Source organism: Sebastes umbrosus, chromosome 18, assembly GCF_015220745.1.
Source record: "Sebastes umbrosus isolate fSebUmb1 chromosome 18, fSebUmb1.pri, whole genome shotgun sequence".
In the NCBI taxonomy this organism is placed as follows: Eukaryota; Metazoa; Chordata; class Actinopteri; order Perciformes; family Sebastidae; genus Sebastes; species Sebastes umbrosus.
This window is the reverse complement of record NC_051286.1, coordinates 15,775,126-15,802,982: the sequence shown is the minus strand read 5'-3', so window position 1 is coordinate 15,802,982 and position 27,857 is coordinate 15,775,126. Positions and strand designations below refer to the sequence as shown.

Below are 27,857 nucleotides of genomic sequence, written 5' to 3'. Positions count from 1 at the left end.
AAAAAAAAAGCTTTTTTTTTTTTTTTTACAGTGTACACAAATCGCCTCAGATGCTCATTTCTTGCAGTGGACGCTCCGCCTCCTCGGCTGTCTCCGGCGCTGCGCTTTAAATAGCAGCTGTTTAAAAGCTCCTCTCCATTCTCCTGTCTGCTGTGCAGCTCGCAGTCTCTCCTTCAGCACAGCAGTTCAACCTCTACTCACTCACACATTTTCTTCAATTAACAACAACCCCCACAAAACATCCGCCTAATGTCGGCCGCCAGCACCGAGACTAGCGCCCCGCTGCCCAGCGCCGCCAGCCGCGTCTTCTTCCAAGGCGCGCCCGGAGTTGGCTGCGTTGGCTCCGGACCCATCACCAGCGACGACCCGGTGCAGAAGAAACAGGGCAAAGTGACGGTCAAGTACGACAGGAAAGAGCTGCGGAAAAGACTCGTCCTGGAGGAGTGGATCATCGAGCAGCTCAGCGAGTTGTATGACTGTGAGGTGAGTGATGGAGCATAAATCACGTTAGTGCACCTTCAAAAACCATATGGACATTTATAGGGAGACAGGTGGACAGAATGGCACATTCAGATGGTCCTGAATACCTACTTTATCAATGTGATGGGTTTATGGTTTTAAACCCAACCTTATACCAAAATTTAGACTCACTTAATCTAATTAATGTGTTAATAGCTGCTCTTTTTGGACCGAGTTTACGATACGATACTATACAATAGATACGATACGATACAACTTTATTGTCGGTTTGCACTGAAATTCATTTTGCATCCATAGGCAGCTCAGTTTGAGAAAAAGTACACATACAACAGACATACTGTTACCAAAAAAAAACAAAACACATCACAATTATTCATACACAACCCATTACAAAAATTACCATCTGTCCTCTGGATTTACATGTCTTCTTTTGCAGCACATTAATTATTATTTAGCTTGCTGAATGCCTTGATTTGCATTATCTGGATCACCTCCGATCCTTTGTCAGAAAAAAAAAATGCTATCCCATATTTACAGCGAACCCCTAACATCCTCCATTAAACACTCTATGTCTTTGGGTTTATTGGTGTCTCTTTGTCCTCTGCTACACTGATGATACCTGCTGGTATATGGCTGAGGCGAGAATGGCAGGGGGCGTCTATAAGAGACACAAAGGCTGTCTGGTTTAATAATGTTGGCTCTTTCCACTCTGACTTTGACCACAATATATTGTCTCCTCTCTTATCCGCTCGGTCTGTCGTTGAGGGAAAGAGAGAGAGAGTGATGGCTGGTTTAAATAAAGCGAGAATGAGAAGGGAGAGTGAGAGAGAAACCGCACGGCTGCGCCTTTTACGCACCGGTCGCGGTTTGGGATTGTGTCCATTTTTTCCCATCATATTCTAATTGTAGATTGAGAAACGGCATTCTGCAATCATGTTTTTTCCCTGTGGCTGGTGTTCATTTCTAAATCGGGTATAGTCCTCGAGAGCAAAAGGCATGTTAAGAAGCCATGATTTCAGTTTCCCTGAAGCGGGGCTCACAGTATGTGTTGGAATTAATTCCTCAGTCGTTTTCTGATTCCAATTTCTGACCTTTTTCAACCCCTTTTTCACCTTTCCAGGGATGATCTGTCGCCAGACGGTATTGACAGCTCTGCAGCTCTCACACGTTCACAAGTCGCATTCTTTGACATTTAAGGAGGGGGGATGTCTGAGTGTGTGTGGAGAGAAAGAGAGAGAGAGAGAGATAGAGAGGTAGAGATGGGGGTGCAGAAAGAGAGAGATTCTATAGGTGATGTGTAAGTGCATGTGTGTGTGTCTTTGGGGGATGGGGGGATAGACTGGAGGAGAGGAAAGAAGGGCAGTGGGTTAAGGATGTGCTGATGCTGTGACTCTCCTCACCAGCCAATCACCTCCTCTGGCTCTAACCCCCTTCCTCGCAACAGAGGGTCTTGCACAAGCGCACACATATGCACGCACGCACGCCGCAGGCATACAGTTTTTTAGTCTGTCACCCTCAGACTCAGCCAATCAGAAAGGAAATCGACAGGGCAGTCGGTTCATGTGCAACCACACGTGCCTGCACACATGAACCTGTCAGACTATCATTTAAGTGTGCATGTGGTTAATCCTTTACTGCTGCATCTCAGACTATTCCTAAGATTGATCCCAGCGTGTGTGCACATGTGCAAGAAGGGAAACACCTGGATGTCAACCTCAAAGCGTTATTGTCTGTCTCGGTTGCAATGCAAATATTTCTTCCTTATACTGAAGGCAAATGAGATTGTCTGCATGTGTGCAAAACCATTACGATTTCCCGCAGCTCCAAACTGCTTCCATCTACTTCAACATCACCAAAATCTTATCCGGAGCCATCTATAACACCCTAAGCTGCTGTTTTTTTTTTTTTATTTAACGACTGTCATCTTGTTTGCAAGCTTCCTCCTCTATTTTATAGTCCTGCTGTGGGTTCTCACTTAAGTTGAAAAGAGCTGCATAGCACCGTCTGAGCGTGGACTGGTTTACATTTCAAAGCCGGATGAGCTCTTGGCTGCGTGTCAGTCCGCCGTCAGCAGGTGCGCTTGATCTACAAGTCGTATGATGCTTCCCCAGCAATGGATCGACTGGTCTATTTGATGTTTTCGATGAGGGCTGGAGTGCACCGGCTCAGCGAGCAACATTTGCCTTTTTCTCTTCCAGTGGACCTGTGATTTGTTTAATGCAAAAGCACATATAGCTCAATGGTCACTACAGCAAATCAGTGTTTTTCGTTTGCAGCCAGTCTACTGTGATTTCTGGATGGAAATCAATCTTTTATTTCACTATGTTGTAGCATTACTGTCGAAAAAGACTCTCTTGTCTGCACACGTCCCTTTTCCCCCCCTGACTTCAATCCAGATTTCAGCATAGATATTCCCAGCAGCATGACACCTCCTCATATTATGTCGTTCACACAGCAAATGGGATAATATCAAATGATAATCCCCAGGCTCTCTGGTGCGTCGTTGCCGGTCTGATATCATGCTGGCTGCTGCAATAAGCGCGGCGTTGACTGGCGGTAGAAAGACATGGACAGACTGGCAGCATTTCAGAGGACAGAAGGTAGTAATGAAGCCAGTACATCATTATTTTGACACCTTGTCACCGCGGTGCATTGTTAAGGCTCACTTTCATCTGTTCGTCCATGAATAGATACTGATGCAATGTTTGAGCAGGTGGACTTTACTGCTTTTACTCATGATGTTTGGTCACATGACTGTAAACAGGAAGTCACACTCCCTTCACGCCTGTTAACACCTCCATGTTCAGACCTAAGATAGACACAGGTGTGTATTTTTTTTGTGTTGACTATATGTGTGTGTGTGATAGAGAGAGGGAGAGACTGCTGATTTGGCGATGCTGATCTGGCTTAAAGGTCAGCCTCTGTATCAGTTTCATAAGAAAACCTGATACTACAGAGCATCACGGTGTGTTTGTGTGGGGGTGGTGGCTGTGCTGATGCTGAAGATAATGGAGTGCAGAGAGGGTTAACTCGGATGAAATTGGATTTTGGTTTTCAATAACAGGTAGGTGAGAATATCTGTTACCAATTTGTCCTGTCCAAAATATGTCTCAGGTCTTAGGTTGGAAAAACCCAGAACAAGTGGAGACCTAAAGTATTCTCACACAATATCTGCAAGTCAAGGAAAAAGCCGGCTGATTTAAGGCATTGACATAGACTAACAAGTAACTACAAATCTTATTCGCTAAACAGAAATGATGTTAAAAGGGAATAGTTTGACATTTTTAGAAATATGCTTATTTCTTGCTGAGAGTTATATGAGAAGATTGATACCATTATCGTGTCTGTGATCTTCATAAATGGATGTATAAAAAGAACTGGATACATTAGAGGCGGGCTCCCGTTCATTCCTATGAGTCTTATCAGTGGCGCATGAAGCCAAAATGGCCCGACTGCCGAGTGATAAAGTATCTGGCTCTTCGGGCGATCTTCTGCATCCATTGGGCCCGTACAGCAAGCGCAGCAAGCCCCCAGGAAGAGCGTCGGCCGTAGATCTCGACTTTCGTAGTGGTCATACGGCGGTACTGTAACTTCCGTGTCCGTCACGTGATGCATTGGGCCCAAAAATACTTTTTCCCATAGACTTACATTGGAAAAGAGACGTTTGTAACTCAGTGGATCATTTTTTTTAGGTAAAAAATTACGTTTTTAAAGTTGTAAAATGAACTAATAGCTGAATCCAGAGTTACTTCCCTTCCTCCGTTCATGTGACTGAGACCCAGACTGAGGTTGGAGCGTAAGCCATGACGACAGCGTGACGTTAGGACCCCGTGACCGAGTCATGTGACCGAGCGGACGCTATACTGCGCTGTTGCACGTGTCCAAGATCCGGTTACTGTTCCAGACAGAAGTGGAGCCATTGAGGCTTCATGCGCCACTGAGCAACTTTCATAGGAATGAACGGGGCCCCGCCTCCAACGCTGTATCCAGTTCTCTTTATACATCCATGAAGCGCACAAGCTAGTTTTCTTTAACTCCGCCTCCCAGCCCTCGGTCTAGCCTACACGTCAACATTCATCCATTCACATACTCATTCATACTCTGGTGGCAGAGGCTGCCATACAAGGTGCCAACCTGACCATCAGGATCTAATCTAACTACTCATTCACACACCGATTGCTCAGCCTTCGGGAGCAATTTGGGGTTCAGTGTCTTGCTCAAGGACACTTCCGAACATTTTGGACCTTCCGATTGATGAACGAGCTGCTCTACAGCTCAGCCACAGCCTCTAAGCTAAGCTAAGCCTCTCCTAGATGTAACTCCATATGACAGACATGAGTTTTATCCATTTTCTCATCAAAATCTCTGCAAGAAATCTAATTTCCCAAAATGTCAAACTATTTATTTAACCTTGAAACAAACAAGACTTAACGAATCACCAATTTTTTATCACACCGGTATTTTTTCCGCTTTCTATATCTTTCATTAACTGTGGTTTTTAATTTGCCTCGAGCCTCCGTCTCTCTCCTCCTCTCTCTTTCTCTGGGCGATAGGGATAACAGAAGGTGAGTTTTGTCAGAGATGGATCCCCTCTGCTCTCCTGGGATGTGTTTGCCTCTGTTCATTTTGCCGTTCAAAGGACGGTGAGGAGAGAGGAGAAAGAGGAGAGAGAACAGAAAGGAGGGGTGACTTAGAGAGAAAGAGAGAAGGAGAGGGAGAAGCCAAGGACCCGGCGCTCCCAGTACAGCTCTTAATACAGTGGAGTCCTGGACTACGGCAGCTTATTAATTTTCTGCTCTGTTGTTGTCTGACAATGCCATTGCTCACAATTGCATTATACTGTAAATAAGGTGCTGCAGTGTTTTCTCCCTCCAACTCCTTTACACTCAGTACTTCTCCTCACTACTTTTGTTTTAGTTCTGCAATTATAATTTAGAGTGATAATCAGCAACACTTTTGCATAAATAAATAGCAGTTTTGCAATCTATCCATCATTCCATCAGCAGTGAATCAAACTCTATCTTGATTAGGGCAGGTTATTTTCAGTACTCATTAATCATGCATTCATTAAGTTTGGTATAATAAATGTAAGACAAAAGTGCAACGTACCTATATAAATCTCCCAAAGCCTAAGGGGATGTCATTTACATAGGGCTGCAACTGATGATTATTTTAATTGTCGATTAATCTGTTGATTATCTTATCGAGTAATCGATTAGTTGTTTGGTCTATAAAATGTCAGAAAATGGTGAAAAATATCGATCAGTGTTTCCCAAAGCCCAAGATGACGTCCTCAAATGTCTTGTTTTGTCCACAACTCAAAGATATTCAGTTTACTGTCATAGAGGAGTAAAGAAACCAGAAAATATTCACATTAAAGAAACTGGAATCAGACAGTTTAGACTTTTTTTCCTTTAGAAAATTATTCAAACTGATTAATCAATTATCAAAACAGTTTTCTTTTAATAGTTGATCGACTAATCGTTGCAGCTCTAATGTCATCTAATTGCTCATATTGCCCAAACAACAGTCCAGAAGTCCAAAAGATATTTGGTTTATTATCACACAAGACAATGAAAAGTAGCCAATCCTCATATTTGAGAAGCTGGAACCAAAGAATGTTTGGCATTTTTGTTTAAATTTATAATTCATTTTAAACAAGTCGAAATATATAAAAAAAAGAAAAGAAAAATCAGTCATGCCTCTCATCCTTTGAAGGATGTGTTGACAAAAAGCATATTTTTTTTTGTCTTTGTATTTCCATGAGTTATACTCTACACATTTCTCCATCCTTTGCGCACCGTCTTCACGACGTTTAGAATTTGAACTAGAATTACCGCCTCGCGTTTGTATGCCTCTGCCAACCGAGTTGCTGAAGTTACAGTTTACATCCATGTCTGTCCAAAATGTCATCATTTCATAATTTTATCCTTTTGAAATAGTCATAAAATTAGCATATGAATTCTTGAGTTAGGTCCAAAACGTGTTTTGTGAGGTCACAGTGACCTTGACCTTTGACCACCAAATTCGAATCAGTTCATCCTTGAGTCAAGGGTGAACGTTTGTGCCAAATTTGAAGAAATTCTCTCCAGGCGTTCCTGTGATATTGCGTTTACAAGAATGGACCGGACGGAAGGGCGGACAACCCAAAAACATAATGCCTCCGGCCACGGCTGTCGCCGCTGCGGAGATATAATAAAAAAAAAAACACTAGCCCACTCACTCATTCAGTAGCCCACTGTGAGAATGGACCAGACTGTATTGGAGTGCAGATTAACGCTGAGCTCAAGTCTGGGTGATTAAAAGGCAGCACAGCGATGTCCGTCTGAGAGCACTTATCAATGGACAATCAATGGAGGTTGTTGAGAAACAGACTTGACTTGGTGTGTGGGTGTGTGAAACAGAGCAGCAAAGACTGATAGAGCGGTAAATCTGACTCTGCAGTTTCATGTGTGTGTTGTTGGGGTGCATGCTGCAGAATGAGTGGAGAGGGACTCTGTAATGCCCTACTTTTTCATGGCTCTGCGTCAATAGAACCCCACTCAATGATGCTCATTCATGTGTACGAGCTGCCGACATCCAGCGCTCTGCCCCTCGGGCCTCGTGTGTGTGTTTGTGTCGTTGTGTTTGTATTGATGTGTGTAATAAAGGCCCCTACATGCTTTTTTTTTGGGTTGATGATTTTCCACTGCTCTTTGGCAGATATGGGGTGGCGAGCGGTCACGGGTACTTTTTCATGAATGACTGAGCATGAGCTCTTGTCCTCAATTGTAACACACACATAGGTCAGTGTGCATATTTGGACCAAATGGAGCAAGAGGAACTAAGAGATTGAGCATCTTCTCGTGGATAATACTAACTCTTATGCCTGCTGCTCTCTTTCTCTCTGGATCATCACCACAATATGGGGGGTTGGTTAATACACACTGTTGTGTGTAGGGCTGTCTCAAGGCGGTGTCTGTGTATGTTGTGGACAAAGGAATGGGGGTTTTGTTGATGATATCAAGGCTGACTTCTAGGTAGAAAAAGAAAATCTTCACCCCTTTCTGTCTGTATCATGTAGAGATGTTCCGATACCATTTTTTCCTTCCCAATACCGATTCGATACCCGATCTTGCGGTATCGGCCGATATACCGATCAGATACCAGCGTGATAAATATAATATCTTCGTCACTTTTGGGCTATCTTTGTGGAATTTATCTCGTCGTTTGAATGTGGTTTCCAACGTTTGCTGCTGCGGTTCGCCCTTTTTTTCTCCTTTGCCTTGGTGAAGTCGTCGTGCTCTTTCGCGTGATGCATCTTCACATGTTTTATAAGATTGCTGCTGTTGAAATTGGCAACACTAGTGCCACCCCTCGAAACGACAGCCTTACATACTGTACATATCAGTGTTTTACTTGGATTTTTTGATTTTCCACTGTGAAGTACTGCCAAGTGACTGCCATTTTCCACGCTCTGACTACCGTTAGACTCTCTACTGGCACCACAATGTTGTTGTTTGCTATCGTCATGTGACAAACTACCTGCAATCAGTTCTTCTTCGCTGCTCTAGTTGCCAGTGGCAGCCATGATACATCCAGGGCGACAGCACAGTGAAGGCTTCTGTTTTCGAGCTGCGAGGAACAATTGATTTCTGGTTAAACAAGTTGATTTTTTTTAATAAATCATGGTATCGGAACGGTGCATAGACTGGCGTACTCGCCGATACCCAATCCTGAATTTTGAGCAGTATCGGGCGCATTTCCAATACTGGTATTGGTATCGGAACAAACCCTGGTATCATGATCTCCTCTCCTCCCCCCTTGCTTTCCCTGTGACCTTGTCAATAACAGTCCCCTCTGCTCTCCTTTCATGTTTTTCTTGCTGGGAAGGAGGACAGCCGCGTATCATGTGAACCTCATTGGGAGGCTGAGGAGTAAACAGTGCAATTCAAGCCAAGTCATTAGCGACGTTCAATAGGTTTAGGAATAGCACGCACACGGGGATAAACACACGCATATTGACACACAAAAGGCATTGTGTTACCATTAAGGTTATACTGGATATACTATATAGGTGGTAAGCAGATAATAATGTATGATCTATAGGCTGCTGTTATGCTGCAGGTATATATGGGGTGTCTTCATTATTCCATCCGTTATTAGCCCATTAAAATGTGCATCCATCACCTCTGACAGTTGATGGATGTGATTCAACTCAGTGATCAATTGAATACATCTCATTCTGACTGATGACAGGAAGTGGGATACGCTTGATTACCTCATTATTTTTTGAGAACGGTGGCTCCCCGCTGCGGCTTATAATCAGCTTAAGGTCAAAAAGAGAAGGAAGCGCGTGGAAAAAGCAGTGTGGAAATTAAACAGAGAAAAAAGGAAGCCACATACTCGTTATAAACACGGATCCAGAATGGCCACCATTAATTAAATTACAGACGGGCTGACAGATTGGGAGATTTAGTCAATGGGATGTTTGTTTTGATGGGTAACCCTGGTGCGTTTATGGATCTGGTCTGGAAGGTCATTGTCGTGTTTGTTATCTGTGTTTTGGGAAGGGCAGACATTTATCTCCCCGTCATTTAAAATTGCACGGACAAAAATAGCCGCTCGCTTAGCACTTCTGTGTACCGAGCGCGCGTTGACACATTTCACGTAACACCTGCAGACGCATGCATCTGCTGCTAAACAAATCAGAGGTGTTGACAAGAAGGGCCTTTTAGCGAGCAGATCGCCACCAGCTGTTCTTAACAGCAGAAAGGTGTTAAATATCAGTTATAAAGGTTACAATGTGTTTGTTCCACCTTTTTTCTCCATACATGCTGTCATTCTCTACACTTTACCTCGTCTCTCTCGTCTCAACATCCGACCCATCGGGACACCCACCCACCTGTTTTTTTAATCCTCCTCCTCCTCCTCTTCTCTGTGATTCTCCCTTTTGTTCTGCTGTCATCCCTGTGGCTTTCACATACATGTAGATTAGACATTTTATGTCCTGTAGTTGACACTGTTAATCACATATTCCCATTCAAGTGTACGAAAAGCCATTTGTGCCTGCAACTGAAATTTTCTCTGGGTTTGCCGAAGAACAAATCTGAAGAAATTTTCCAAAATCGGTCAAACCGTTTGGCTGAAAAGTGAGTTTCCATTAGCATCCTATATCTAATCTTTGGGCATATGGGACTACTGTTTTTCGCAATAGACTCCATTATATTTTAGGAAAAAACAGTAGTCTGTGCCCAAATACTAGATATAGTATGGTAAGAAAATTGCTGTATCTCAGAAACTACAAGTATTTGGTATCTATGAACTCATAACAAGTTGAATATCAAAGATATGTAGACATATGCAGTGTAAAAAATATTGAATTGAATTTAATTTAATTTTCCTATTTTTATTTCTAATAATCCTGACTTTGTCTATTGATAAAAGTGTGATTTTTCATGCGATCTAAAAAGTTCATAGTTGTACTGTTAGATACTTGCCCAAAGTATGTCTGTACCAAATGTCAAGACTTTTGTCCAATCAAAACAAATGTTGTGGCATTTTTCCTTATCATACTAAATATAGCCTTTGGGCACAAATGGGTTAATTGTTTGATAGTGTGATAACTTCAACAAGAATGATGCCTCCGCAGAATAAACCTACAATGCTGAAAATTATTACCCCAAAATGTGATAAAATGATGATAAAATGTTGAAAAGAGGAAGTAGTCGTCTTATTTTTTGTTCTTGCTGTCAGCTTATGTCTTCCTTGTTCCCTTTCCTCCCCGTCCTTCATGGTTTCCCACTCTATTAACCCTGTATGCTGTGTTTATGGGCCTTAGCTGTGATATTACAATGCTGTCATGGTGGTTTTTGATATTTCTACAAACCCCCAGGGAGGCATGTCAATCCGCCTGCTGCATAGAAGAGAAAATAAAGATGGATAGGGTGAAATATGATCTGGAAATAACAAAATGTGGTACGGAAAAAAAAGATCTTAAAATGGCAAGTGCAATTGGCAATCATAGTCGTGTGACATGCCAGATGCAAATTGTGCAAACTAGAGTTGCAAAAATAGAAAGCTGCCGAAACCGTGATAAGGTAAGAGATGTGTTGAATTTTCACACTCGCACACTGACTTTCCTGTCTTCCTATGACATCCCCCTCCCATCCCGAGATGATCCAGTTAATCACTGGTTTCATTGTCGGCGGGCCGACACATTTTTATAAACTGGCTGCTGTGTACAAACACTGAGTCACTCTCTATGGGTGGCACTGGGGAAAAACACTGTCGTCGTTCACGCGTGTCTGCGAGAGGGAGACTGAGGGGAAGACGGAGAGAAGGAGGATTATTGTTTTGACTTTCAAAGTCAGCGGGGTGTGTTCATGTGGGTGCGTATAGTTGACTTGTATGTCCACCTTTGCATGTGCTGCAATGACTGCGCACATTTGGCAGCAGTCAGTAAGGAAGCACTATTAAATGTTTTCAAAGTAAGTTATTCTTGGTAAGTTTATCGCTTCTATGTCCCCGCTTCCACTCCATGTCCCCACAACAAAGGCTTTTTCTAATTGCTTCCGAATTTGAATAAATCCATTCATTTGACTGGCCGGCAGTGTGACCTTGGTGCTATTGACGTTTTTTAAGTCCAGTTTGGCTGGAAGCTTTCGGCTTTGCACCGAGAGCAAAGGTCCAAACGGGCCCCAGCTGTCAGAGCATTAGCCTCAGGGAAGAACTGTGTGCCTGGTAAACACAGTAAAATGAATCATGTGCCTCCCCAAAATCACAAAGCTGTGAAATAGAGTCGCAAGACAGATGCTGACAGTTTCATGGTTGAATCCACAACAATCCTCTGTCTGGGCTTTAAATCAGGATTTTGTCCAAAGGAGGATGAGATGATTTAAGGGATTCTGACCTTGTACGGCAGTAGCGTAACACGGCATGTGTATACGTCAGCAGCTGTTACACAAAGAATTGTGCAAGGTGGATGTGAGATGCCAAATCTACAAGCAGTCAAATCTACTGTATGACTGCTGCTTCAGAGGTCTGGGAGAGTCCTCAGTTTAGTGACGGTATCGTGGCATCTCTGCAGTTTGCAGATGATGTTGTCTTTTTATTGATAAAGTACATGATATTCACTGTTTGATATTTTTTAAATATACTATAACGTTGCCCATTTTCAGACAGTTTCTCTTGGAAGGCATTCATAGTGTTAAAAGTGACAGATATAGAAAGAGAAGAGAGAGAGAAGTTCAAAACCTGGCTCCTTTCTCACATCTGCACAGCTGGCCTATCACGACGCGAAGTGGGTGTGGATGTCGGAAAGGGGTGGAGATTTCCGAAGCTATTCGACCATCCGACAAGCCAACCCGATATCACCCCGCAGCGTGCGATAGACCCGCATGTCCACAAGAGGGTAGCGTGTCAGTGTCACGTTTTGCCTCACCGAGACGTAAATGTTAGTTAAGTTAGTTAGTGTTAGTTAAGTTTAGGAAAAACGTCATGGTTGGCCTTAAAATAAGTACGTAAACTAAGTAAAATATGTACAAAAACAACGTAACATCAGTGTGGAAAACACTTCACAAACATCACTAACTTACAAAAAAAAAACACCGGTCTCCTGGTGAAAGCTGTGTGTTTGTTGGACCCATCCACCTCCCCTCCCGTCCGCCATAAACGTGTCTTTCTTTATTTTTATTCTACGTCGCTAGCTCTAATTGTAGCATATTCACACCGATGCATTTGCATTGCAGTCAGTACAGACTACATGGCGTGAAAATGACACGCCTAAAGCAAGAACAATGTTATTTTTACACGCTTTTGCCTTGCGCGTTATCGTGCCATTCACATGTGACTTTTCGTGCGACCGGGCCGGACAAGCCCTTCTGAGGAAGTGCGTAGCTCACCCTCTCTCTGCATGATCACCAAGTAAAAAGAATGTAAACATAGTTACTGTGGGGAATATAAATAAAGCACGATACCGTCTGATCACGTATAATACATGAAATCTGACACTTACTGTAACTGTAAATCAAAAACTTTACCATAGGTATCTCTGGTGGGACGGCCACTTACAGACTTACATCTGAGTTTGCGAGTTTCTACGCGGACAATTATTGGGGGTACAAGACTAGGACATTGCTACTACAACCCTATTGTAGAGAAGCAACCCCCATCATGAGCAGTGAATGAATGATTAAGACATTTACATCCTAATTAGCTTCCAGCATGCAGAATCATTGTTATTTTTGACTGGGAATCTCCTTTGAGGATTATTTCCGCCCTCCCAACCCTCTTTTTCCTAGCAGCTCCCCTCTCTGATATACAATGTCCTCTAGAGTACCGCTGAATCAGCGTGGGAAAGAGCTTTTTTGCTGCAGCAGCTAACTTTATCCAGTGAAGTCACATCATCCGTGCTGTATGGTTTCAGCAAATTGCATCGCTGGAGGGGGAGGAGGCAGGAAGTAGCTGTAGAAACACTTCTATCTACCGTTGCACCTTCTGTCCTTACTGTTCCAGGTATATTTTTGAGACACGGAAACCTTTGTCCTCTTGTTTACCTTGATCCTCCAGGCATCTCAGGCTTTTTTTTTTTACTTGTCCCATCCTCACCCTCCGTCCTCTGGCGTGCAGTAGTTTCTCCCTCAGCTCACACAGTCTCTTAAGACGAATTCATCCTTTTGATGTGACACAGCACGGCGGTGTAGAGAGAGGAAGAAAGCTGAGCTGTGAGGTTTTTACTGTGTTGCACAATCCTCCTCTGCCTCATCATCACGGTGACCCACTTATCTGTGCGCTCCCCATCTCTCCCTGCATCTTATTTTCTCCTCTTATGCATTCTAATTACTCGCTCTCGTACATTTCTTTTCACTTCCCTTTTTTGCGGTCTTGTTTACCTCTCCGTTACTCTCATCTCTGCATGGGCCCTGATTTAACAAACATCCCTTGATATCGTGAAAATCTTTCCTTCCTTTGCTTTCTTTTCTTTTGTGCCGGCTATATTTTTTTAATGACTTTTCCTTGTTTACAATATGATCTGAATATTTTAGCATCTCCTTACTATTAAAATTCACCTTACTTTCTTCCTGTACCGCCGTGGTTCTCTATAATCTTTATCACTTGCATACAGAGCTGTGATTAAAGAAGGTGCGGTATTATTAATTTATTCACCGGATAACTTCTCTTTGAAACCTTTTCAGACTGTGTGTGTGTGTATGCGTGTATGTGTGTGTGTGATCTCAATATTATCTAACTTATGTGGGGGATCTGTCAAAGTCGGCCACATTCTGTGCGTATTACCGACACTCAGTTTCAATAAACCTACAGGCAGAGAGTGAGCGTTCCTGTGCTCTTTGCACCTCTGGAACATAACCACACTGTCGCTGTCTCTCACACACACTCTCTCTCTCTCTCTCACACACACTAAAAAATGCCCGGAGAGAAAATGACAACTGAAAGACAGCGGTGTCGACTGCTAAGCTTCCATATGTACCTGACAGCTGCCATGATTGTCTTGACAAAGTCTTTTAGCCACAGTAGCACGCCGCTCTGCAACCGCCATGGACCGCAGTGGTGCCATAGTGCTAAAATACTCAATGGGATAATCTCTCTATTCATAATACAGTCTTCAAACCTCACACTTCAGACCTACAAATAGCCATAAAGAGCAAAAAATTTCATTTCTGCAAGGAGAAATTTCATGTAACCGAAGGGGGGGAGCCAAAGCTGCCCAGGAAGAGCGCCGGGCTTTGAAGCACATTTTACATAGTGGCCAAATGGTGGAATTACAACTTCCGCGTCCGTCATGTGATGCTATTGGGCCTAAAAAGACTTTTTCCATAGACTTAAATTGGGAAAGAGACATCTGTGAATCAATGGGAACATTTTTTTGAGGTAAATCAACTTCCCAGTAACACCTGAATAGCCCCTTTTTTAAATCTTATAGCCAAATCCACCTTGAGCGATGGCTGGGAGGCGGGGTTAAAGTAAACGCCAGTGTGCCGGCTTTATGGGCCCAATGGATAGGGAAGATCGCTAGAAGATCCAGGTAATTTTTTACTTGGAAGTCAAATTTTTTTTGCTTCATGCGCCACTGATTATCATGCATAAGAATGGACGGGAGCCCGCCTCCGATGCTCTATCTAGTTCTATTTATCCATCCATGGGGCAGCCGACATAGCACTATTACAAGGTTATCTTATAGTGTTTTTATGTTACAATATACAGTATTTAATTAGAAATTGCTATGTTACTGCAATTCTGTTTTTTTTTAACCTCTGTTTTGTTGTTCTTGCTAACTTTACGTTTCTTTTTCTTCCAAAATTGCAAATTTTTATGGCATAATAATGTCAAAAAGTCAAAGTAGGCATGTATAGCCAGAGTTGAAGGGTATATACACTGTATTCTTGAGGGAGGTTAGCTTTCTCATAATCATTTTTGCATTGATTATATTCAAATCACATCTCTGTAAAAAATAAGGTGAAAAAATAAAGAAACGTGGCAGGTTAGTTAACATTTCCTAGTTTTTTACTTTGCTATAGAGCTGTAGGCTACTCATTTTTCAGGGACAGTTGTGTTGTGTGCCTTATTCTTTAATGCACTTCTTGCAGTATAACTAGACAGGCTATAGCAAGGCTAACAAACAGACTTTATTTCAGAGGTGAAACAAAGTTCTACTGTAGGATTTCAATCACAAGTTAGCAGCTATAGCTACCCAGATATTATCTAATCATTAACTGTAGATTGACTTCTGTGCATGGCATGAAATACCACTTTGAAAAGAATATTGAACCCACCTAACATAATTATCTTTCCATATTGCCAAATTGCCTCAGCAATTAATCACTTCAACTGGTAGTTCTAGTTCATATAAGAAGGCTATAAATAGCAATAATCATGAATCATTTGGCCGAGTGAAGTGATTCCCTGTCACAAGGAGCTTGACTCTTTGTTCGTGGAGAGTGTTTGAATAGAGTCTGAATAGAGTTTTGCGGTGAGTCACGGGGTCGGGCCGCTCGCATTAGCTTTGACTCACCTCACCGCAGACGAACCAGACTGAGAAACGCTGCTGGCTGCTTAGCTGTCGGTGAAAACAAGTGCACACACACTTTCTCTGCACACAAAAACACAGAAACAAACACACTGGCTGGCCTGTCTCGCTCTCTTTTGCTTGCTGGCTCTCACACAAAGTCGACTCAGAAGTTGCCTTCGTTACAACAAACACTTTGGTCCTTGTTATCTCTTTTGCAACACGCTGTCGTCTACACATCAGGATACACACTGACTCCTTTCCTGTTTTCATCACTGTGACTTTCTTCTGCATATGAAATCATCTGTAACAAATGCTGCTTCTGTAGTGCGCACACACAAATTCTTATTTCTGCCCAATTTCATACTATCACATAGTAAACTATTACACTAATGTTCAGTGCCCTATTTTGAGATCACACTTTTTTACTAAGATAATGCAAATTATACGCACAAAGAGGTAACAATGTTTAATGTAACTTCACTAACATCAAGCAAAAATGATTTTTCATGCATTTGTTTAAATCTTTTTTGTGATTCTCCACAATATTTCACTTTTTTCAAACTGTGAATATCCTCATTTCCAAAAATTGAATAGTGTCCCTCAACAATACACTCAAAAACAAAGTATTTTTTCAATTTAATAATAAAAAATAATAATAACAAAATTAACAAAATAATATATTTTTTTACAGAAATTATTTCAATATTATTTAATTTTTTAATAATATTTTATCTTTTGTGTTTGTCGTGTGAATGTCCAACATGCTCAGGAAGAATTTGTATGCTGATTGCAAATTATTCTTTATTTCTCTGTAGTTTATATTATTTGTGTTTGCTTTTTCAACGTGTCTCTCTACAGTCTTACAAAATCCCAAATTACATCTTGTTTCGGCACTCTTTCGAATTAATTCCTGTGTCTCTTGCCTGTCCCTTTATGTCTCCTGGCATCGTGCGCTGTCATTTTGTCACCATTCCACTGCTGGCAAGATGGAAAATTATTTCCCCCGGGGGCAGTGGGTGTGACCTCGACTATTTCAGACTCTCAATCACCAGCAGGACGGCGACAAGTTCAGTGTTTATCTGCACTTTAAGTGTGTGAGTGTGTCCGAGTGTTTCCATTCTTGTCATAGCACGCAGTGTATTTAACACACTTAGGTACTTTCTCGCAAGCTCCACAGAGAGACAAAGCCCTGTGGTGAGCATTTCTCTGATTGATGGTTTGCAAAAACTTGTGTGTGTGTGTGAAGATTTGCACGTCGCTTGCGATTGCCTGCAGTCATGCTTCACACACACACAGGCCATGCTTGCCCTAGTCATCACCAATCACAGTGACAGAGGGTGACGGACTGCCTGCTGACATGTGGAATAGTCAGACACATACACACACATACGCACACAGCAGTCAGACTGAGTGATAACCGCCTTACTATAGATAGATAGATTCACTTATTCATCTCTATTATTAGGTTAAAGCTTCTCTCTGTAGCTCTTAGAAACTAGCAGACCACAGTATGCAAGCAGGACACCACTCACTGTTGGTTTTTTAATACGTCTCCTATCTCGTTTTTGGCATTCATGACCGAGGCCTTGATCTTTATGCCCTGCTCACATTTCAGAACTGGCAGGTAGCTGCTGTGAGGTGTAAACAAGCTGACCTTTGAAGAAAGAGCAGCCGTCTGTGATGATTCGTTCTTGAAATTCTAGTTTGGATCTCTAATGGCTTTCATCTGTCCTAAGGGCATGAAACATGGTCCGCCTCGTCTGTCGATATTTTTGGGGTCTAAAATGAGAATATTGTTGCTTGGCCATTTTCAGTTTTTCTAATAAGCCACCTAATTGGTGAGGGATTTTCTCGACCCATACTGCTTCATAAGAGAGCAGTAACTACAGAAACAGTGACATTGGGGGGAAAAGAGTTTGAAGACTCTGATATACATACATAACATAAAAACAATGCAGATACTGCACATTGTAAGATTTAAAGCGTGCAACAAAATGTGGTTTTGTTTCTTAAGCTTTCTTGTCCATTTGAGCCAATGAGCTTGCGTAATAAATTCATCTTTAAAGGCGTTATTGATAACATTTTACATCCACAGAAAGGTGCCAAATAAAAGTAAGGCTTTTCCTAAAAATATACAGTATATATTATGATTGTGAATTAATCATTTTAATTTTTTTGGCGGGCCCTAAATGAATGTTTTGTTTATCTCTGTGGAGAAATCTGACGTTCGGTTCCCACTTCTAGCAAAAACTGGCTGAGTTTGACGTTAAGTGCCTGGCAACGACATGTTGTGAAGTGAATGCAATGGAACGGGGGAGGGAGAATGAAACATCTAGTGGCTCAATGTTATCAATAGCACCTTTTAATATACTTAATATGTGATTTAAAAGGTACCGTTAGCTTGACCACATCAAATCATGTCAAGTTCTGCAGAGGCGGTACTTACTGCTACTCTGCTAAGCTCCCTTTTAGCAGGACGAGATTATCTGATGTTACATTTTTTCCTCCATAATAATTAGATTTAGCTACATTTTTATTTACAGTATGTGGTATAACAGACTCAAACACTAATATGTTGTAACATCAAAATTAATTCTTCAAATAGAGAAAACAGGTTGTATTACGAGCAAAGTGCAGTCCCTACAGCTTGGTTTTTACCTCCGTTTTGTTGTATATTTCTATGGCATAATAATTCTATATGGTGTTGACTATTTTCAACTATTGCACTTTGGCTTTGTAGGACAGTATTCTATAGAGGAACACAAAAACTAATAAAGCGAGAATTTTAAATGACGACAGCATCCATCCATTTGTCTCTCCTCAGTTTGAAATAACTCCTCTGATGTTCACACATTTGCATATGACCTCAGTCCTCTGGTTCCACAGCGCACACACACACACACACACTTCTATACTAATAGATGACGGTCTTTGATATGTTCTGCCACATTCCCTCGTTTCTCCGCCCGTCCTTTCTGTTTCCGTAATGAGAGGGGGATTTCAGAGCGAGACCCTCTCGCTAAGACGCGGAGGGAGATTTCAGAGGAGGAGGTCGAAGGGGACGCTCGTCTGTAGAGAGGCTGAGAAGATGCTTAAAATGCAGGTTGTGTAAATGCCTCTTAACAGCTCAGGAATGAGAATGAAGGCGGGGTGGCCTTGTGTGCAAGTGTGTGTATGAGTGTCAAGTGTGTGTGTGTGTGTGTGTGTGTGTGAACAAATGCAAATGAGATATGTGCAAACAAGACGCGAGTGTCACTTATGTTAAGTGGAATTTTTGAGGTCAGGTGTCAGTGTTTATTGCTTATCTGAAGCGTATGCATTCCGGTTGTTTTAACGATTTATATGAAAAACTCCAGTTGCAATAGGTCATATATCTGTCGTCGTGCTGTCGAACATATAGGGCACATAATGTACCACATTTGCCACTTGTCTTGCATTTGGTATTGTAATTTCAAAAGGTATAATTGTGAGCTAATTCCATTCTGTGCACATCAACCCACCCACGCCAAAGAGTGGAATCACAGTGACTGAGCTTTAAATGCTGAGAGCTAAATCAAATCGTCCTTCCATCCTCCGTGTTCCTGTGTCTAAATACCAGTGCACGCTCCAGGCGAAAGCATAAAGGAGTCCTCTGAGAGCACATAAACACACACACACACACATATATATGCATGGCATGATTTAAAACTGGAAGCAGTAGCATCCTGGGCAAAGGGAACCAGGGATCATCCAGCATGCATCAAAAGAGGTATTTAAAGTCTTGGTCGCTGTCCAACAAGGGTGTTCAACCTAAAATCTTTATTTTGGTGTAGGTTATGGCCAACCGTTTTAGAGAAGTGAACCAATTTTTGATCATCAAGGTCGTGAGAAACGTTCAAACACCCACAGCAACAAAACCTTTATGATTGGCTTATCATCAGCCAGTTATTTACTTTGGCTCTTTGGTCAGGCAGCCGGTGTGAATTTATTTGCAGGAAACAGCTGATCGTGGGTTTTATATGGGGTCAAGGATTGGTGAGAGCCATTATGATTCAACCAAATGACCAAATCAATTAGCTGAAGGCGACGAATGCCACAAATAGCTGAAGAGTTCGGTGTTGATTCTCAGTGGGATTAGCAAAACTACAAAAATGATACCAAATGGAGCTTGGACATGGCTCTTTATTGGAACCTGACTGCGTTGATTTTAGTGTTGTCAAAAATATCAAAGTATCGATACATAAATACTGAATATTTTAAACGGTTTAAATACTCATTTTCCATAGTATCAATACACAGGTACCAGCTGCACTTTCTGCTCTCTCTTCTCTCCGACAGTGGGTTGAAACACATAAGGCTATTTATCAAATGATTTAGGTACGGTTAATGTTAGGCAACTAAAACACTTGGTTAAGGTTAGGTAAAGATCGTGGTTATGGGCAATAAAATGACACATAAACATAATTGCAGGTCTGTAACATGACGCAAACGGCGGGCAACGGACATCAAAGTCCCATTAGCCACACGCCCATTCACCCTCCCTTTCCACCTTCCTTCACTGACAATGAATGTTGGCGATGAATGTAAATCGTGAGGAGCGGAATCATCCAATATGGACATATTTCCTGGCAATACTGGGGTGGGATGGCAGTGTCCATTTTGCTGCAATCGTGTAGTATGTTGTTACTGAGCAGTTCAGGCCACCACTTGGATGAAGAAGCTGCACTTGCACCCAGTTTCTTTGCTCTCTAATTCCCAAAAGGGAGCGTTTGGAAGATACATCATGTGGTAGCTGGGAGGAAAGGGTTGATCCTCCCTGCGTGCCTCTTTTGCACAAGCCTTGTGGTGAAATAAATTGAACCAGAGGAACACAGGACCTTTGAAGTGGTGTTGAGCAGAATACAGCCTCTAACCACCGAGCCACTAAACGACCCAGCCCTGTGCAGCGCGGCACAGCACAATGACATTTCCATATGATGTCTGCTCCTAATAGGCAAATATACGTTCAGGCTGCTTGGAGCACGGAGTGCAGAGAGAGACGTGGAAACAGTGTTTTGAATACAGAGGTGAAATGTGAAGAGAAAAGTGAGAGAAAGTGTGTAATTGGGGTTGGTTTTGTTGAGAGGTTTGGGTCTAAAAAAAGAAAAAGGGTGTAAAAACGTGACAAGGCAGTGCATCAGTGTTTTGTGAACATCATTCCAACATAATTTCCTGTTTGCCCAATCTCCTCTCGTTGGTTTTCACATCCTTGTCTTCTTGATATAAATCTGTTTCAGGAAGCTCACTAACCAAGAGTGTTGTTGTGTTTCAGGAGGAAGAGATGCCAGAGGTAGAGATAGACATAGATGACTTGTTGGAGGTTAACAGTGACGACGAGAGAGCCAGCAAACTACAGGTATACACCTGAGACTGTGTGTGTCTTTGTACCTACATCTATTTTTAGCAAACCTCCATTGTAATATACTGTGCTTGAATCAATGTATAACCTCTTTCACTCAGTATAATACTTGAGTCAGTGCAACATTGTTCTGTGTGAACACACCTTAAGAGCTAGGCAGCATGATTTCTAGATGAGATAAATGGCCGTGTCTAGAAGGTAACCCGCAAATTGCGAAATCTGGCAACAACTTAACTATTCAAGGTCGTTGCCTATATAGCCTTAACTGCATTGCAGCCTTTTCAACTGTATGTTGGATTTCTCCCTGTGTGATTGTTAATGCCGGTGCATTCAAAGACTGATACCAAAGTCTGACACCATGCTCACCAACCACAGACAGAAAATATTGAATTGTACATTAATTTTACATGTTATCTTCATAAATAAAAACAATTAAAAGCACCAGAGCTGTCAAGACGATGTCCGAAAACATCTCATCCCTCAACAACTCACTGTGTTTTCCCTTTTTTTTGCTTTTTTTTACACAGGAATCATTAATAGACTGCTACAAACCAACAGAGGTGAGTATGTTTCATGTCTGTCATACAATAAAACGCTCAATAGCAACGACCCAGCAGCTCGTGTGCGTAGACAGACATTATTGATGCTCACATGCACCGTTCGATTTTTGCAGTAATAGAGCACTTTATGTTGAAGCGCCGTGTCCCACATGTGTATGTGTGTGGTCAATTAATGTCTTGTGACACTCACACACGGTCATCTCTTTCCATCATCCGTCATTCTGACCTAAATACGACCAAGGACAAAAAGCCACACACTGTTGTTGTTTGTTAGTTAAGGGATTTGGTTATGTTTACCGTGTGTGTGTGTAGAGGTGTTAAGTGGGTTGGGGTGAGGTGGGGTTAAGCTATTTTGGTGATTACAGGTAGCACAGACCAATCACATTACCTCTACATACGGCGATCTCGTCCAGCCTGGATTCCCCCATCTGTCATCTGCGAGTGTGCGTGTGTGTGTGGCATTAGGTCAGACTATGACAACCACTACAAGGTCACCGGTATCCAAAGAAGTGTCCAACCAGGTTGACATACACACACACACTCACACACACACATAAATGCTTTGTAATCTCTTGAGAAAAGAGTAACACAGATGCCATTTTGAAACGCAATCCCTCAAGAGAAGGCATCAGCTGGGGATAAACGGTGAAAGACAGAAGAAATGGAGAGAAATGTGACAAAGGTATAGGGGAGGATGACAGAGAGAAGGAATGAGAGCGCTGTTAGAAAAAGGCACACTGGGAAAATAACAGGAGCTGAAGGGAGGAGAGTGAGGGATAGACGCTATTACAAAGAGATGGGAAGAGAGGGATGCAGAGGGATATATGAAAAGACAGCCAGAGGCAGAAAGACAGTGTAGGGGAGAGAGGAGGAGGAGGAGGAGAGGTACAGAGGGAGAGAGAGAGAGGAGGGGGAGGCATTAGTAATTGGGTCAGGAGCAGAGTCACCCCTGATATAATGAGGGGGATTATTTTTCCAACATATTCTCCACCGCAGTCACACCGTCGTGGACCTCTATACAACCTCTTCCTTTAAACCCAAGATGTGGCTTCTATTTGTCCTCCTTCCTTATACTGACTCTTCATAATCCAGTCATTTTAAAGGGCAATACCACCATAAGTGTCCCTTTCCTATCACTTCTGACTGGTCGATGCCAATATTAGACTATAAAACAAACTGGCTTTTTCATTTTTTTAACTTTCTCTCATAGCAATAGGTTGGAATTTTGGGAAATACACTTATTGTATTTCTTCCCGAGAGATTTGTATCACTATCATGTCTGTATAAGCTAAATTTTAAAGCCAAAACCAGCAGTCGGGTTGGCTTAGCATAGCATAAAGCTCACTAAAAAACACTTTTTATCTGGTTTCTTTAATCTGTACAAAAACCTGTGGTTACCAGGGCTATGTTTTTTTTACTATTTCATATAATGTGTCAATTAGTGAGCTTTAAAGGTGCTAGCTGTTTCTGGTCTTTATGCTAAGCTAAGCTAACTGGCTGCTAGTTGTAGCTTCATATTTAGCGTAGAGACACGAGAGTGGTGTCGATCTTCTTGTCTAACTCTCGACAAGAAAGCTAAGAAGTGTATTTCTGAAAATGTCTAAATATTCCTTTATAAATTAACCTTTTGCCAATTACTTAAGTTCTCAACAGTTATTTAGGACCTGTCTTCTGTCGATCACATCCCAATCAAGTCAACACACAAATAAAAGCAGGACATTTTTCTCTGCTTTAAGGCCGTTACACACCGGCAGCGTTTTGTTTTCAAGCGATTAATTCGCACTTCAGTATATTTTTTTGTCGTTTTTGTCATGAATACTTTCACAAACACATCTAAAGATTAAAATTATCAATTTAATAATCTGATTTTTAACTTTGTTCCATCTTTTACCATTAAAGAAAGTAATATTCTTAACTGTATGTTTGCTTATGTGTGTGTGAAAATGTCTTCTTAACTCTTTTTTTCTCTCTTCCCTTGCAGATCTTTGTCCGTGAGTTGCTGGGCAGGATAAGGGGAATGCGAAAACTCAGTGCGCCAACTAAGAAGGGCCTATAATGGCTGTGATGTCAACCATCAATCAACCATAAACTACGTCATCTCAGCTCCACCTACTATAACCCACTCAACATGGACTGTCATCACACGGAATAACTTATCTAAACATAACAGTAACTGTTCTGCGACTTTACAAACAGGCACATAAACTCCATGCCACATATAGCACTAGTCATTCATTTCACAATCATGTAGAATTACAAGGTGTATTATTATATTTGACTGTTGAAAGGTACGTAAGCAAAACAGAGCCAACATGGTTAAAATAGCATACAACCACAATAAAAATGTCAAGCCCTGGAACATGCCAGAACTGCAACATGAATACCACCCAATTCCACATTTCAGAGCCATGTTACAAGCGGACGCTGTAATAAAAAAACAGCCATACAGACTAAAACACCAACAAAAAGGGAAAAAAAAAAAGTTTGTACTGCAGTAGGTGTGAAATTAGCTGTAGCACTATGTAAACACAGTGCTTCATGATTTTGTCCTTTTTTTACTGAGGTGTTTTGCTGTTACTTCTTTTACAAAATGTACTGTACGTTGCCATTTATTGTTCATGTGATTGAAATGTGGTCTTCAACAGTTTTTGTCCTACTTTAAAGTCACCCCCCCTTACTCCGTCAGTGCTTGCAAACGTAAGGGAGTAGTTTTATTTTAAGCACAAGGCGTTAATGCATCAATTCTGTCCTTTTGTGATGTGTAAAACTCTGGAAAGAGTGGGGAACGTTTTAGCGAGCAAGGCTAAAATAGTGTGTGTGCTTTTTACCCACTGTTCTAGTGTACTTTTCACCACAGCAAGGCATGATGGGTGTTGCAGTTCTCTGTGCGAGACTGCAAAACCTGTATGATTGGCGGCCTTTCACTTATATAACGTCACGCTGTGTTGTCCCTCATTAGAATACATATCAGTTGGTCGTTTAGGTTCAAGCACAAAAGCCCATACATCGTTTCTCACACTCTGGTTCACTTAACTCTGCTAACTTGCCTCTCTAATAGTGGTTGTTGTTGCCTTTAAAGGACATTCAGGATCAGTTCTTTTTTCTCAGCACTGAACCTTAACTACTGACAACCTTAAAAGGCAAATATGGTTGAGTCAGAACCTGAGGACAACTTGAAACTTTGACACTGAAACCTGTCAGGTCCTGTAAGGGAAGGTGTGCCAAAACTGGGAGTATTACATCTTAAATGTCATGCGTCACGGCGGTATTGGTGTGGCACGGCATTTCCACAGTTTAAGTTTGTGAAACATCGTCGAGTGGGCGCAGAATTTTTTAGATGTTTCCAGGTGTGCTGTAATCCCAGGTTTAGGAGGTGGATTTAGTTATTTATAGTTGTGCACCAACACACTCAAACACCTGTAAGCTCTGGTACAATCATGACTCTGTTATGGGGTTGGGCCCGGTTTCACTTCCGAGCAGTCAAATTGTGTACCGACCGGAATGGAGCAGACCTAAATCTGCCATATGATATAATACCGTTCAGTTGCCAAAGACAAAAGCAGGGCAATGTTTCATTTTAACATAACACTTGCAAAGCACCCGTCTTGCATGCTATAACAACAGAGAAAAAAACACTGATAAAAGAATATAGATATTATGAACTTATAATCAAGCAAAAAATACTTTTTTGACTTAGCTACCATGTCTGACTTTGTAGAACTTTTTGTGTTGAAAACAACGTGACGGTCACGTTGGAGAGAATCCAGGAAAGATTTTAAAAATGGTGCTGTTTTTGATGTTCTTCCCAGGTTTTGGTTGTATAAAAACACATTTTCAGTGTCGATTGATGCCAGAGAAATGTGTCTGGAAGAAATGTGTCTGTCTTTATTGATGAGGTGCATACAGTCTAAAGTGGCGTCCTCTTTGCATTTCCTTTCCTCAATCTGGATGGGTGTCACCACATTCAGCTAGCAATAGTTGATATGTTTGAAAAAAAGATTTTCTGGATCAGTGAATTTGAAGTATAAGTTGAAGAAGAAGCCATTATATAGGCAACTGGGATGCATCCAGGACTCATGTCGAGGTACTCCATATAGGATTTTTCTGTCGAGAAACAGTTCAGGGGCAATAGGCTGATATTTTATAATTTATGGGATTTCATGTGGAGAGTATTTTGAAAGTGTCCATACTAGAAAGCTTTACGTTTGCATGTCTTTTTAAAATCGCATGTCGAGGGGGAACATTTTGTTGGCCCAAAGGTTTTTATTTCACAAAAATAAAACACTTTCCTTTTTATACCTTTATTATTATTATTATTATTATTATTATTAAGACTAAAATATTCAGTTTTTCAGCTGCAGTTTTGTTCTTCTGTACATCCACAATAAGCGTTCTTGTTTTTAAAATGTAATGTGGTGTGTGGTTTGTTTTTGCTGATAATAAAAATGCAGAAGGACTCTGTACTGTTTAAACAGATGCCTTCCCTGTGTGATTTTCATTTTGTTATGAGTAAAACATGAGTGTCTTCGTGCTTTATTTAACCCATCTGTGCTCACGACTGACAAACAGTCGGAAACAGACAGCCTGGCTCTGTCCAAAGGTAACACAATCTACGTACTAGCAACTCTAATTAAAGGAACAGTGTGTAACATTTTGGGGGATCAATTAGCAGAAATGGAATACAATAAATACATATTTTTTCAATATAATCACCTTAAATGAAGAATCGTTGTGTTTTCGTTAGCTTAGAATGAGCCCTTCATATCTACACAGTGAGCGGGTCCTCTTTACAGAGTCCGCCATGTTGCTCCGCCATGTTTCTAGCCCAGAACAAACAAACCAAACACTGGCTCTAGAGAGAGCCTTTAGCGTTTTTACATTACCTGAAGGCCACCGTAGTTCTCCGACACGCTGAAACTGCGGTAAGGTGAGCCGCAGAGTGCAAAACCGTGGTACCGCCAGCCGCCGCCTGACTTCCGTTGCTCCTAAAGTAGTGTTATTATGTGGCTGCGGCTCACGTTACCGCAGTCTAGGAAAGGGAGGAGTATGCGGAGGGGTTGCAATCTGCAACCACGCCACTAGATGCCGCCAAATCCTACACGCTGCACCTTTAATACATTATATCTTGTTTGTTTGATTTGTAAAAATGTAAAAATTACAAGTTTCTGTTTCCCTCTGTTTTTATGCTAAGCTAGTGGTCCTTGGTGTGTGTGCTTTCACATGTCTGTGTCTCTGCATGGTTTCTGCACAAGCCAAGGGACATATTAGAGCATCGTGGTTGCCAATGTGCTCCTCCTGCTCAGTGCCACACAATGTGGCAGTAGTTTAGTAGGCCAGCCCTGTCTGATTCTGTAAAGAGCTCATCAGGGTATGACATTATTGCTCAATGTGCGCATGAGTAGCCTTTCTCTGCAACATGTCTAGCCCCATATGGACTGGCCTACTGTACACTGTTGCTAGGTAGAAAGTTTCACATTTAAGAGGGTGCTAAGAAAGAATAATCACAATGAAACTTTAAGTTGCATGATCGTTGCATGAGCGATCTGTGAGGGAACGAGTCAATTTCGCTGCAAATCGACACTCATATATTTTTATTTCTAAAGGGAAGTCATGTGGAAGAATGTAGGCCAAATTTAGAGAGGAGACAAACAGAGAAAGAAACACCCTTGGTGAACATGCCGCAGCTTTTATTCCCGCAGAGAACGTGATAATGGATGTCTTCTGATTCACTGACACACATTCCCAAACAGCCTCGCGGATTTCACTGCGGGAAACAGAATTGCACACGCACACATACTGCATGTTGGGAGGAACAGAAAGCCGAAGCCGGTGCCAGCGCCAGCCAGCGACTGTGCAGAGCAACAAGGCTGCGTGTGCCTTTAAATTCCATGACCCACTTTTCACAGCTGGGGCTGGCTGGCAGGGAGCGCTCGTGCACGCTGTCTTGAATAATTGGAACTGCAAGGTGAATGTGAGGAGAATGGTTAAGGACGGGAGCATCCCCCCATCGACATCCAGCGTGCCCGGTTCAGTCAGCTGGCTGCACACCAGCAAATCTCACACCAGCACCAGCCCTCGAGTCGATGTCGGTCATGGTGTGTCAGACTATTAAAATGGATTTGAATGGAGACAGTTGCTTGACAGAAGAAAGGACATTGTATGGATGTATGAAATCAGATTGGCAAGTGACATTTTTATGAGCCGTTATATGCAGTTGAAGCCACTGTAAATGTTCAAGGAATACAATAGAAATACATCACATCTAATGTGAAATAGCCCAGCAGACCCTACTGTAAATTTTATGTCTTCCCATCCCCCTCCTCATTTTGTCGTTCTCTCTCTTCATCCCATCCGCCTCCCCCCTTACTCTCCTCCACTCCTTCACTATATTTTCCCCCCTTTCCCTTGTGGATGCAGTGATCCATCATGCCAA

General features: G+C 41.9%; 1 protein-coding gene across 1 annotated transcript; it reads left to right on the top strand.

Moving 5' to 3' along the window:
• Nucleotides 1-104: 104 nt before the first annotated feature.
• Nucleotides 105-25,900, top strand: ppp1r14c (protein phosphatase 1, regulatory (inhibitor) subunit 14C). Its single transcript, XM_037751341.1, has 4 exons — nucleotides 105-483; nucleotides 20,778-20,861; nucleotides 21,392-21,424; nucleotides 23,406-25,900. Exons 1-4 carry the CDS (start codon nucleotides 250-252, stop codon nucleotides 23,478-23,480), a joined length of 426 nt encoding a protein of 141 aa, XP_037607269.1. The 5' UTR covers nucleotides 105-249; the 3' UTR covers nucleotides 23,481-25,900.
• The last annotated feature ends 1,957 nt before the right edge of the window (nucleotides 25,901-27,857 follow it).